At 45.9% G+C, this 14,656-nt stretch overlaps 1 protein-coding gene across 1 annotated transcript in view; it reads right to left on the bottom strand.

The window, feature by feature from the left end:
• Positions 1 to 7,134, bottom strand: part of HELLS (helicase, lymphoid specific) — a 42,456-nt gene extending 35,322 nt beyond the window's left edge. Inside the window, exon 1 of the mRNA XM_040362201.1 lies at positions 7,008 to 7,134. Within this exon, the coding sequence (XP_040218135.1) occupies positions 7,008 to 7,041 (34 nt within the window). The 5' untranslated portion in view covers positions 7,042 to 7,134. The remainder of the gene's footprint in view (positions 1 to 7,007) is intronic.
• Positions 7,135 to 14,656: the final 7,522 nt, after the last annotated feature.

Genomic DNA, 14,656 nt, shown 5'->3' with positions numbered 1-14,656 from the left:
GAAAAATATTGGTGCTACATTGGCTTTTCTTTAATCAGCTGGTACCATTCCGTCAGTAAAAATTAGAAGCGGACTGGCAATTTACTTGACTACGTAAATCGGTGCTTGACAAATTTGCTTTGAATCTAGGAGCCAGCTTAAAAAAATAAGGGAGGTTAGATGCTATTTTTTTTTTTTTTTATAACAAATCTTAAAGCGGGGGTTCACCCTATAAACCCAAAAAAAAAAAAAAAAAAAAAAAAAAAAGTTTTGTTCTACCATAAAATCAGGCATTGTAGCGCGAGCTACAGTATGCCTGTCACGATTTTTTTTCCCCCGTACTCACCGTTTACTCGTACATCGAAGATACCGACTCCCCTCGGGGAATGGGCGTGCCTATGGAGACGGAGGATGATTGACGGTCGGCTCTGGCGCGTCACGCTTCTCCAGAAATAGCCGAAATAGGCTTGGCTCTTCACGGCGCCTGCGCATAGCCTGTGCGCAGGCCCAGTGAAGAGCCGAGACCTACTCCGGCTGTCTTCGGGGAGAGTGACGTGCCAGGGCCGGCCGTCAATCATCCTCCCTCTCCATAGGCACGCCCATTCCCCGCGGGAGCCGAAATCTATAATGTACGATTACACTGTGAGTCCGGGGTTAAAAAAATCGGGACAGGCATACTGTAGCTCGCGCTACAATGCCTGTCTCGATGGTAAAATCATGTCAGTGAGGGTGAACTACCGCTTTAAGGATTTAACATGTCCCCGAATGTGAACTTATCCTTTAACCCTTTCATAGTCCGAGTGTTTTTTTATGCACGTCTGAAAGCAGACACCCTAAAGAATAAAATGGTGGTAGTTCCATTTTTTTACATCACATGAAAAAAAAAAAAAAAAAAAACACTTTCTAGGCACTTGACTCGTATAATAGTAAAAAAAAGGTTTTATTCATAACAATTTATTAAAAGACAACATGGTACATACATAACTAGAATTATACCAACTGTAACATGGACAGTACAATAGGTATATCCTTCATCTGACGCATTTCAGAGTCTGTTTTACCTCCGTCTGGTGTAGAGAAGATATCAATTCTAATCACTTCAGTAGTGTATATGTACACATTCTATGTGAATAAAAACACGAGAAAAGTTCCTGCTTCGTTCATCTCCATCAGGTCTAAGAGCTGATTGGTATATTTGTAAAACACTTGCTCTTAACCCAAGAAGCATTAAAAGAGCTCCCTTGAAAATAGGGAATCCAGGCACACTGCGGCCTATAGACAGAATCTTTTCTTTAAAGGGCCTGGTGGCAAGACAGACCATCTCCCGATAGGTGGTATTGCATCAGATGGTAGTAGGGTCCTCAAAAAGGATATGCTGCATTGCCTTTTTGATGCCATGATTTATTGCTCTACTCATTACATTCTTTCCCAGCCCCTGCACCAAGCGGCACCCGCTATGCCGGTCACAGAGGCCCACAGATGGGCAAGCGGAGCCTGGATACATAGCAGGGGGTAGCATTTGGGCAGCAGCCCAGGCGCCAGGTCAAAACCTCTTGTCATAAGGGTGACCTGGGGTTTGTTGAGTACTGGTGTAAAATTAAGGGAACTATAAAAGTACCTGGATTAAAAATCTGACAAAAATGGCCTAGGAGGAATAACCACCATAATGATAATCTAGGAAATGCTTTAAACCCCTTTCACACCGGAGGCATTTTTCAGGTGTTTTAGCGCATTAAACACATCTGTCAATGCTCCTCAGTGTGAAAGCTATACACTGCTCCTCCACCCCCCACCCATTGAAACGAATGGGCACCACTGCCGAAGCACCTGCACAGTGCTTCGGCAAGCGCCCCTATTAACCCTTTCTTTGGCCAAGATGGTAAAGCACTGCTAAAACGGCTCAGTGTGAAAGGGCACTTAAGGCTAGGTTCACATATGTGCATGCATGGTTGCACACGTGTAGTGGGTACAGCAACCCATTCATTTAAATGGACTGCTGTGCCTTTTAAGCGGAGGTTCACCCTAAAAATCATCTATATACCATTAGATCCAGCATACTGCTGACATCTACAGTATGCTGGTATTTTTTTCACTGTACTTTCCCTGTTATAGATCTTTTCATCCGGCTCAGAGTTCTCACTCGCGCGGGGAGCAGGCGTTCCTATGAAGAGGGGTAGATGATTGACATGCGGGTAAGGTATGTCACGCGTTCCGAAAGTAGACAAACTAGGACTCGGCGCCTGCCGTGTAGAGCTGACTGCGCAGGCGCCGATTAATGCCGAGTCCCAGATCATCTATTTTCGGAACACGTGACGCGCCTCACCCGCACGTCAATCATCTACGCATCTTAATAGGAACGCCTACTCCCCGGACAGTGAGAACCCGGAAGCCGGGTGAAAAGAACTATACCTGGGTAAGTACAGCGAAAAAAATAAAAAAATACCAGCATACTGTAGATGTCAGCAGTATGCTGGATGTAAAGGTATATAATAGTTTTAGGGTGAACCTCCGCTTTAAGGAAACATGGGAAAGTCATCCCGACCCTTTAAAACGTGCTGCACAGAAACACATTGTGATGCCGATTTGCGCATACAAACATGCCAATGCAATGTGCGTCTGCTACAGAGCGCCACATTCCTGCGCAAGGGCTTACACCAATGCTGGGCCCCCTGTTCTGAGACTGCATCTGACTTGGAGTTGCGTGAAAACAGACTATACAAGCAGATGCAGAGGTTGCATGAACACAACTGCCATGTCAGAACTTGTCATGTGCAGCGAGTGCACAGATCTGAACAAAGACAGCTTTTTGTCAGATCTGTACAACCTTTGCCCCACTTTTAGCACAGACACTGCAGATAAAGTAGCCTATTCAAAAATGGTCTGTATGCAATTGCAGAGAGACGCAAAAATGTGGACCCTATGCCATGTTCATACCAATGCATTTTTTTGTAGACCGACTGTTAAACATAACCTACTAAAAACACATTTAGGTACATTTGTAATGCACTTCTATTGAGGTTTAAGGCTCAGTTCACATCCATGTGTTTAGCATGTGCAGATCTACAGAAAAGCACTGAAATACATTTAACCTCATTTTCTATGGGTCCCATATCTACGCAGTCTCCTGTAATGCATTTTTAAAAATGCTACTTTTTTTTGCAGCAGCATGTTTTTTAGCTTCACAGACTTCAATAGGATTGCATTAAATCTAAGGGCTTTTGATTTTTGGTTTTCTACACAACACCTCTTTGCAACACCAACACAGTTTAAATTATCCAAAAACATGCAAAATGCAATAAAAACACCGGAAAAACTGCATCAGCCACACAGATGTAAACCAAGGCTAAGGAAAAAATCCCTACACCTCCCCGAAAGACATACAGCAGGGGGCTATATAGATGTGAATGGGCCCCATAGGAAGACCCGATCACTTGATTGTACTGCATTCCTGAAAAGGCACAATTCACACTTGTAGGGTTTCAAAGCTGGGCAACTTTGGGGTGCAAAGTTGAATGGGTGCGACTTGTCCCTCTGTAAAGTCAGACCCACTGTTGCAATGAAAAAAAAACCCACACTTTCAGATAAGACCAGGGCTGTGGAGTCGGTAGATAAATGTTCCGACTCCTCAGTTTTATGTACTTCCGACTCCCCGACTCCTCTGTATTAATATGCGAATGTATTTTATACATTCCTTGAGGGAAAGAAACGCAACCTACCACAGGACTACTGTCTGGGAAGCCAACAGTCTACTGTATTGCACAGTTTAAGCAAAAGACAAACCCAATGAAAACAATCAAGTGGCTGGATAGTAGCAGCAGGCATAAACATCAGGAACAGGATTTTTACCAGTTCAAAAATACAAACCACATTATTTGGTTGTTTTAGAACAAAAACAAAGCTTATCTATAATGAACCAAAAACAAAATCTGTAAAACCTAGAAATGGTTTATATTCATCTTGAAATGTAGTTATAGGCTTAGGAAATGCAAATCAATTCAATGTAGAGTTCTAAGGAAGAGAATTGCCTCTGCCAGATCCTCTTTCATAGAGGCTCTAAAGTCAGACTGAGCCTAGGTTCACACTGCTGCAAATTCAAAATCGCAGTAAATCGATTTTACCGCGATTTCGCCACGATTTCGGCCACAATTTAATGTAAATCGCAGCCCGAAATCGCAAAAAGTAGTACAGGAACTACTTTTTGAAATCGCAGATGCGGCGTCGCACTGATTAGGACAGTGCCATTGCCGACAATTGCCGCCGTTCCAAATCGTACCCAGTGCGAACCAGGGCTTTATTATTTTTAGGGCTGAAAATAATCTTTCGACACAGACTTGGGTGGGTGGCATTGCAGTAACTATTCTGGCCACATCACTAACGATCTCTGGATAAACAAGGATGGCTTCTTCAACAGTAAGTTTTGATGAGCGATCATACTTTTCAACTTCTTTTAGTGCTTTATAAAACTCCTGTTGGAATTTTTTTATTTGGACACTTACTGGTTCTCTAACATGCGTTCCCTGTAACAGCAGAACACAACACTATGGAAAGTATAAGTATTGCAGCTCCTAATTGTGCGTTGCGTGCCATATAGTGAAGCACATGAAAAGCATGCTTCTTCACGGTCACTTAACGTGTTCGTTTTGCGGTTACGTGAGGCACTGCATGCATTGGTCTTTATTCTTACAGTAGAGAAGTCATTAATTATAACTTTTTGTGAATTGGGACATTTAAACTTGCTTTTTTTTTTTTATTCCAATCTAAATTTAGTAGGAGTCGGAGTCGGTGCATTGTTTGCCGACTCCAGGTACCCAAAATTTCCCCCGACTCCGACTCCTCAACTCCGACTCCACAGCCCTGGATAAGACTTCCATGCAACCATTGAGAGTTAAAAGGACACCAATGCCCCTTTCACACCAAGGCGTTTTAGCGCTAAAAAAAGCACCTAAATAACGCCTGAAAAAAATCCTGCCCTGTAGTCTTCAGTGTGAAAGCCTGTAGGCTTTCACACTGAAGCAGTGCGCTAGCAGGACCGTTCCAAAAGTCCTGCTAGCCACATCTTTGGAGTGGTGTGTTTCCCACAGCTGCCTATTGAAATCAATGGGACAGCATGGCTAAAGCAGCAGTTTTAACCCTTTCTCGGCCACTAGCGGGGGTAAAAACCGAACCGCTAGCGGTCAAATATCGCTGCAAAAACGACAGTATGGCAGCGCTAAAAAGCATCGATATACCGCCAGCGCACCTCCCGCGCCCAGTGTGAAAGGGGCCTTAAGGTTCCTGTAAGAAAAAAAAAAAAAAAACCCACACACACACACAACATTTTTCACACAGTGGCCCCGATCCTCGGCGGATGTCTGGACTCCTCCCCGCAAGAACTAACCCCCCCCCTTCATGGGAACTATAGCCACAGACTATCACTCGGCACCCCCCCCCCCCAGATCATTGGATGCGATTGACAGCAGCGTGAACCAATGGCTGCACTGCCATCAATCCAATCAACAGCCAGACTGAGTGGAGGGCAGGACATCAGGGACGAGCGCAGGAGGTGAACGGGCTCAGGTAACGGGGGGGGGGGGGGGTTTCCCCACCATAATGCATAGGATGCACAGGGGTGGAAAAAATAAATAAACAACAAACCTTTACAACCCCTTTAAGACTTTTTACACTAGCCGACTCCAGGGCTGGACTGGGACAGAAATTTGGCCCTGGACTTCATCCAGACTGGCCCACTTTGACAGGTCTCTCCCATGGCGGGTGGACAACTCCTGCACCCCCCCCCCCCCGGCCCCCCAAGCCCCCTCTCCCCCTTCACTAGCCACTAGCCGTTCTATTTATTAGAGTAGAACGACTGGTACTCTTATAGGCAGTACCAGTGGGGAAGCTAGACATTATTTCACCCGGGGCAAAGAATCAGTTCGGTGCCCCCCTTATGGGACAAGATTAGGCAGAAGTGAGAAACTCACAGGCCAGTTGAGTCAGCTGTCATGCTCCTCTGACGTCCCCCCTGCTTCTTTGTTCCCCCCAGGTGAGTGCTGTGGCGAGGGAGAGGAGGTGAGCACTGCAGGGAGGGAGAGACAGAGGAGCAGAGGGGGGAGGCGGTCGGCTGTCACTGAAACCAGCCCACTGAGCCATCAGCCCACCGGGAAACTCCCTGTAGTCCCAATGGCCAGTCCATCCCTAGCCGACTCCCAAGTTGCATGATTTTCAGTGCAACTGGCATCTGACTTAGATAAGACTTTTACAGCCTCTGACATTGAAGTTGTGTCAAAAGTCAGATCATAATGGTGTAGAAACCTTTTCTCAAGTCGCATTGACTTCAATAGTGTCAATTAGAACTGCTCTCAGTTAGATGCATGGCACTGCCCATGTCCTGCGACTGGGGGGGGGTTCTCACAAATCAAACCCTAAATCATTGTTCACACTGCTGCGACTTTCCTTACGTGACTGACGCAGCTTTACCTACGACTTCAACTGAAGACAATAAGTTGTATTGAGGTCGCACCAAAGTTGCACAGGAAGCTTCTAAGTCGGCACATCTTGTCATGCAGTTTCACAAGTCACAGCAGTGAGAACCTGGGGCTTAGCCACACAAGTCTGACCAAAGTAGTACACAAACTAAAGTTTCTGTGACTTGAAGTTGCACTTATATAAAAGGTTAGCTTTGGAAAACATGGGGTACAACTCATCATGCAACCATGTCCAATGTTGCATGTCAAGTTGCACAAGGGTGGAACCCCCCTCCCCCCCTCAAATTACCTCACCAATACTGGACACAGAAGTATGGGGGCTGCTGACCTTTGTGGAAAATTCTCCTCACCTAGCTGCTACCATTAGAGAGACTTCTGAAGTCTGAGTCAAGCCAGTTCAACTCCTCATCTGCATGCTAGCTTAGTGGGCAGCCAAGTAACTAGCATTTCCTGAAGAACGTCAGCCAATACAATCCTCTGACTAAACGTTTCCTTCCCTCAGGACACAAGGAGCACGTGTTGTGTGGACGGGTTGAGGACAGAGTGGGGAGGAGAGGACATTACCGGGGTCAGCGAGCGGCACTTCCACAGCAGGCATGGTACGGTCCTGGTTCACACAGCTCACACTCACTTCCACCACGACAAACTCGCGCCAAATCCCTTCACAGATCACGCGTCCCAATGAAAAGTCCGACAAAAACCGCCCCCTTTCCTTTGAAGTTTCCCGCACCCCGCCCACCCCTATGTTGGAAACATCGCGAGAGCAGCCTCAACTGTGTGCAAACGGCGCGAGTTTTTTTTTTCCTTTCCTCGGTGGAGTCATGTGACAGTTTTTTTGGTGGGGAAGTGTGGCATAGCTGTGTATTGTGGGAGGGTGTGCTGACAGATAGGAGGTGAGGAGGCGCCTCAGGGAAAGATGGAGGAACCCTACAGTTCTCTTTATTCTTTTCTAGAACAGACAATTCTCTTCCATTGCTGTGCTGGCAGCTGGAGGGAAAAGTCTGAACATGTCCTGTATGGGGAGGGGCCCTCTGCTCATATTATACAACGTTATGTTAGTCACAGCAGGGAGGTGCGATGAGGTAAGTGGCTGGTATCAGAGCCAGATACACACAGGTTACATATTCATAAGTTATGTATTCCATTCTCATTACGTCTGTGATTGCAGTTCTACTCATTTAACAAAAATATTTACAAACTCTGTCCCTATAATCACTTGCCGACCAGCTGCCGGCGTACTGCGACAGGTTGGCTCGTTCCTGCGAATTGCCGTCATCGTACTGCGACAGGTTGGCTCGTTCCTGCGAAGTGCCATCATCGTACTGCGACAGGTTGGCTCATTCCTGCGAATTGCCGTCATCGTACTGCGACAGGTTGGCTCGTTCCTGCGAATTGCCGTCATCGTACTGCGACAGGTTGGCTCGTTCCCACGAATCGCCGTTATTGTTCTGCGGCAGGTGGGCTCGTTCCTGCGAATTGCTGTCATCGTACTGCGACAGGTTGGCTCGTTCCCACGAATCGCCGTTATTGTTCTGCGGCAGGTGGGCTCGTTTCCGCAAATCGGCATCATTGTACTGCGACAGGTGGGCTCGTTCTGCGAATCGGTGTCATTGTACTGCGACAGGTGGGCTCGTTCCCGCAAATCGGCGTCATTGTACTGTGACAGGTGGGCTCGTTCTGCGAATCGGCGTCATTGTACTGCGACAAATGGGCTCGTTCCCGCGAATCGCCGTCATTGTACTGCGACAGGTGGGCTCGTTCCCGCAAATCGCCGTCATTGTATTACAACAGGTCAGCTCGTTCCCACGAATCGTCGTCATTGTACTGCAACAGGTCAGCACGTTTCCTTGGCTCGCCGTCGTACTGCGACAGGTTGGCTCGTTCCCACGACTTGCTGTCGTGCTGCGGCAGGTCGGCTCGTTCCCGCAAATCGCCGTCATTGTACTGCGACAGGTGGGCTCGTTCCCGCAAATCGCCGTCATTGTATTACAACAGGTCAGCTCGTTCCCACGAATCGTCGTCATTGTACTGCAACAGGTCAGCACGTTTCCTTGGCTCGCCGTCGTACTGCGACAGATTGGCTCGTTCCCACGACTTGCTGTCATGCTGCGGCAGGTCGGCTCGTTCCCGCAAATCGCCATCATTGTACTGCGACAGGTTGGCTCGTTCCCGCAAATCGCCGTCATTGTATTACAACAGGTCAGCTCGTTCCCACGAATCGTCGTCATTGTACTGCAACAGGTCAGCACGTTTCCTTGGCTCGCCGTCGTACTGCGACAGGTTGGCTCGTTCCCACGACTTGCTGTCATGCTGCGGCAGGTCGGCTCGTTCCCGCAAATCGCCATCATTGTACTGCGACAGGTTGGCTCAAAGAAGAACCGCCCTCCGTTGCTGAAAATACCCAATTTAGCGTCAAAGTACAACTATGATGGCGGTAAGTGGTTAAAAAAGTAAATTTTCAGCAGCAACAGATTCTTAATAACTTTTGCACAAACCAATCAAGATACGATTATTGAGATTTTTTGAGATTATGTAGAAGAATACATATTGGCCTAGATTTTTTTGTATTTATTATAGCAGAAAGTAAAAAAAAAAAAAAAAATTTTTATTCAAAATTGTGAGCCTTTTTTTTGTTTATAGCACAAAAAATTAAAACCGCAGAGGTGATCAAATACCACCAAAAGACAGCTCTATTTGTGGGGAAAAAAGGACATCCATTTTATTTGGGTACAGCATCGCATGACCGCGCAATTGTCAATTAAAATAACACAGTGCCGTATCGCAAAAACAATGGCCTGGTCATTGAGGGGCTTAAACCTTCCGGTGCAGAAGTGGTAAAACAAATCCTCCTATATACAATTTTATCTGTAGTCATCTCTTCTCTACATGTGTTTTAAAGTCCAGAATTTATACAGCTTGCCTCAGCTGCCAGAAAAAATGGGGTGGAGAGCTGAACTTGCACTCTTCAGAGCTCAGTGAGGAAAGCTCTGAGAGCTGATTGGATGGAAGGGACACACTCCCTTAACACAGCAACAGAGCTGAGGCTGTCAATCCGCTGGATATCTCTCCCCTGTCACATTTTTCTCTTCTGTAAGAAAAACTTGTCAGAAGTGATTCATGCTGATAGAGGAACTAAGCAACAGTTAGAAATTATACTTGGTGCTCTTAATTGAGACAAGTACACACTATAGAGGGATATGCTTTGTCCATATTTCATGTTGGAGATTTCCAACCCCCTTTTAGCGGAACTAAACCCATCAATTTAACCTTATTAAAAAAGAGTTACATTCCCGGAATGTATTGGGAATGTAACTGTCACATTGGTTGTGCTCTCAACCAAAATGTCAAACCATCCAATGGCTGATGTCATAACTGATCACATATGCAGCACCATGGCAACTGAAGATCAAACAGAGGCCAAGATGGCAGCTTCCTTGGCTAAAAAGAATAGGGGGGAGTTAGTTCTGGTTTAAGCCCTGTAAGTTGTGAGGTGGAGCCTCCATGGATTGGACTTGTTTTTTCAGCACATTCCACAGATGCTCAATTGGATTGAGATCTGGAGAGTTTGGAGGCCAAGTCAACACCTCTAACGCATTGTGTTCATCAAATCATTATTGAACAATTTTTTTGCAGTGTGGCAGGGTTCATTATCCTGCTAAGAGGCCATGGCCATCAGGGAATATAATTTCCATGAAGGGGTACAGGTGGTCAGCAACAATGTTTAGGTAGGTGGTGCGTGTCAAAGAAACATCCGCATGAATGGCAGGACCTAGGGTCTCCTAGCAGAACATTGCCCATTTGCTTGACTCCCCCCCCCCCCCCATACTGCATCCTGGTGCCATCTTTTCCCCTGATAAAGAATGCACACACACACCCGGCCATCCACACGTAAAAGAAAACATGATTTATCAGACCAGGCTATCTTCCATTTTTCTGTGGTTTGGTTCTGATCCTCTTGTGCCCATTGTAGGCACTTTTGTTTGTAAACACAGGTCAGCTAGGGCACCCTGAAAGGTAGGTTTTGCAGCTACATACATAACAAACTACGATGCCCCCTTTTTCTGCTTTCAACACATCACCTTCAGGGACAACATGTTCAATTGCTGCCTTATATATCCCACATGTAAGTGTTGTTGCTTAATTCTTCATAATCAACACACGTGAATGAGCCCTAGAGTTACTACAACATCAGACACCTGCAATGAGTTTCTGTGGTAACCCTTTGAGATTGGCATAACTTAGTCACCAGTCATTAATGTGGTTAATAAAATAAAAAAAGAGCAGTTTCTCTTTGAAATGTGAAAAGTGTGATCTCCGTAGTATCGGTAAAATAGCAGAGGGATTTATATATCTTTTTCACTGAAATGGTTAGTAAAGTATGTATGGGGGCCAGAAAATGACTGGGAGAACTGATATTGCATTTGTGATTTTTATGCAAACCATTTTTTTTTTTAATGGGCTGCCGTACCTGTGGGAAATGTAGGGGAAAGGTCCATGCACCCTTTCCAAAATTGCAGCTGCACGGAAACTGCATGGTACTATTAAGAATTAATGGCACTCCCATGCATCTGCTAAACAGCAACCAGCCAAACAAAAATACTCCAGGCTGGGGGTATGTAATAAAGTGAAAAAAAAAACTGATGCAAAGTCTAAAGGAAGTAGCTGTACATCTACAAAAATAGAAATGTAGATTCTGGTAACTGTACACATTTTCTACAGTCATCATCAGCGCAATAACTTGTCAAGAGTTATGGCTTCCTGCAGGTGTTTCCCTCCCTCTTCTTTGTTTTTTGGGTTGGCTATATGTCTTTTTTCACGTATTTTTGAATAATAGAGCCACTTTGCAATATGATCTCCACTCATCTGTTTACTATTACCAGACAGTTTTCATACCAGTTTTTCCCTGAGCATTGTATATTATTGCTGCTAGACTTACATCTGTAATAAAGCATTGGATAATTTCAGGATTTTCCCTCTCTTACATACATGTATGTTTCCATTTATGTTACCCATGCTGATCCCATTGCTATCCCATCTAACCCATGCATAGAAGTTTAGGAAGCTCTTTACTCTTTCCGGTTCTCTTGTCACTGTTCTCTAGCCACCCCTAGAAAGCTTCTGTTTAACAACACACAATATTCTAAAGCCCAGTACACACGGACCGAGTGTCAGGAAACATTGGCCAGTAAAAAAAATGTCCAACATTCGGCCCGTGTGTATGCCACCCTGTCCAGCAGCCGACCAACCCCCAATCAGCACTCTCAGCCAATGGCATAGAGCGCTGATCAGAGTGTTCTGGGGGGGCATCCTCCTGTCAGAATACAATGGCTTAGCAGGGGAGATCACGCTACTAACTTTGCATTCATAGTGTGTACCAGGCTTAATACTGCGATTGCTTAGTTGAAAAAAAAAATCTTACTATTGTAAAGTACAGAAGACTGTCTAAGACTGTCTAAGACGCCTTTCATTACAATTTATAAGATGCAATCAATGTGCCAGTCCTTACCTTACCCTGTATCCACTTATTCTATACTGTACCTTTATACTAGTGGTTCTCAATCACTGGGCCATGGTCTGGCTGTGGGTCGCTGCTTCCCTCCTGCCTGAACATCAAATTTAGCATCTGATGTGACCCTGTCTGCCCTCTAGCCAAATTACTTCTGGGAATCTCTGCCATTCCTGCAATTATCTAACCTGAGACTATATTCTGTGGGCTGTTGTGGATGGCACCTGTGTCATTTGGCTCCACTCCCAGCACCATCCACACCCCCTGGTACCTCCACCAGCAACAGCAAATGGTCTGCTCTACGTCCCTTACAATCAAGGTAAGCTGTAAGCAATTGGGGAGGCTTGTGCAAAGGTTGGAAGGGTGAGCAAAGTTAGGCCTGTTTACCCTATACAAAAAAATGGGGAAAGAACCCCCAGAGAAAGCAGGTACTATATGCAGCCCATATAGTATGACAGGTACAAAATGACTTTATTAAAGATACCAAACAATTAGCAAATAACAATAGATGGAAATAACCACCCTCAAATAATTCCTCCACCCCACGCTCAATTTAAAGTGGATGTAAACCCTCACATGGGCAGCACAGTGATGTAGTGGTTAGCACTTTCACCTAGCAGCAATACGGTCACTGGTTCAAATCCCGACCACAACACCATCTGCCTGGAGTTTGCACGTTCTCCCTGTGCCTGCATGGGTTTCCTCCGGGTACTCTGGTTTCCTCCCACACTCCAAAGACATGCTGGTAGGTTAATCAGATCCTGTCTATAAATTAACCCTAGTATGTGTATGTGTTTGTAAGCGCAATGGGACCGTGCTTAATCAAGATACCTCTCAACTCAACATATACCCAGTGAAGTGAACAGCCTCAGATGATACACATAGATGAAACAATCTCCCTACATAATGTTTACATGTATATCTGCTGTCTTCAGCTTTATATTCTGTTTAGAAAGTGCACATCGTGTTAGATTTTCCCTTCATTTTTAACACTGCAATGAAGCCTGGACATACAGCCAAGACAGCTGATTGAAGGAAAGGCACACCCCCCTCTCCTCTTAGGTAGAGACTTTCATCTCTGTTCCTTGAGTTGTTCAGAGCTCTGCTAATCTATTTATAGCATCCTCCCAACACAAAACTCGTCTGCTTTTATCATATGTGATGGAGAACTTATAACAGAAGAACGGAGCAGGAGACAGTTATGGACATAGTGCTTTAAAGAGAGATAAGAAAATACTGCAGATATATGTGCCCAGCTTGAGGGAGGAGTCTAGGATAGCGCGGTCTGTTGGTCGGAGCAGCTAGATGGAGCCCTCTCTCCCCAGCCTAGCTTAGCTCCGGGAAATGTTTCTCCGAGGGATCTCTCCCTCTTCCTCGCGCTTCGGACCCCCCCTCTGCTCTGTATTAAACCTCCATCCTCCCCCTCCCCCCGGCGGAACACGAGGTCTGTGACCCGGACAACTGAGCGCTTCATTGGTCCGTGGACAAACGGAGACAGAAGGAAAAACATCAGATTACATGGAGTACCAGATACAGCGCAGGCGGAAAACCTCTCAGAAATAATAACGAAAATCTGTAATCCAATATTAGAGAGAGAAATAACCTCCCCACTGGGAGGATCTGAGAACTGTAGTGGGGACTTTTAATGGCAACTATAATCACAGGTAGTGTTACTCACAGTGTCACCGACTTTGTGGTGTCTAGTGACACCTATGCCGAAATCAGGAGATGGGGGTCTCCTCCAGCCCCTCCCACTTCACATTCCTTACCAGTCAGCTGAGCTCTAGTCTTTGGCCCCCCAGCCATGCAGTGAACTAAATAGGCGGCTGCGAAGAGGCTGAGGGGGTGGCCGTGGGCTCCAGGAACAGCCCAGCTGGGCAGCCACAGGCTTCAGGGACAGCCCTGCTGGGAGGCCACAAAATGGCTGGTAGAACGGTGTGGGCTTCAGGAACAGCCAAGGATTCGGGGACCCCTGGCAAATCATCATTCGACCACCAGGTTGAGAACCACTGCACTAGGGGAAAAGAGACCGAGGAAAATGCCTGCAGTGGACTGATTATCTCAGCCTAGGCCAGTGTTTCTCAATTCCAGTCCTCAGGCCCCCCCAACAGGTCAGGTTTTCAGGATTTCCCTCAGATGAAAAGGCTGTGGTGATTACTAAGGCAGTGAAACTGATCAAATCACCTGTGCAAAATAATGGAAATCCTGAAAACCTGACCTGTTGGGGGGGCCTGAGGACTGGAATTGAGAAACACTGGCCTAGGCAAAGTCACTTGAGTAAATCAAAAGGTAATCCTTGAAATGAAAAAAAAGAAACATCATTGAGTAACAACTTGTTGACAAGACGGCAAAGAAATCATGGAGAATGAATTATGACTACTTCCTCTTAAATTGGCAAGTTTAGTCAATAAAATTGGCCACCCACATCTTAACGGTGGCCAGATGTCTGATAGCCCTCCAATGGAAGAGACAAAAGCCACCGACGCCAACTGACCTTTATGCTAGGATTAAGGATGTGGAGATCATGGAGTTCCTGACAGCCCAACTGACTGACAGGGTTGATTGCCACCAAGCAATATGGGAACCCTGGCATCTCAGGGAAGACCCTCCATAAGGCTCTCAAGCCTTTCTTTCATCCGGGATGTCGGCACTCTCTAGACCCAGGAATGACGAGCCGTGTCTGTCTACTCCTTCTACATCTCCTCTC

Source organism: Rana temporaria, chromosome 8 (assembly GCF_905171775.1).
Source record: "Rana temporaria chromosome 8, aRanTem1.1, whole genome shotgun sequence".
Classification (NCBI taxonomy): Eukaryota; Metazoa; Chordata; class Amphibia; order Anura; family Ranidae; genus Rana; species Rana temporaria.
Note: the sequence above shows the minus strand (reverse complement) of the source record. Positions and strands in the feature narration are given on the sequence as shown.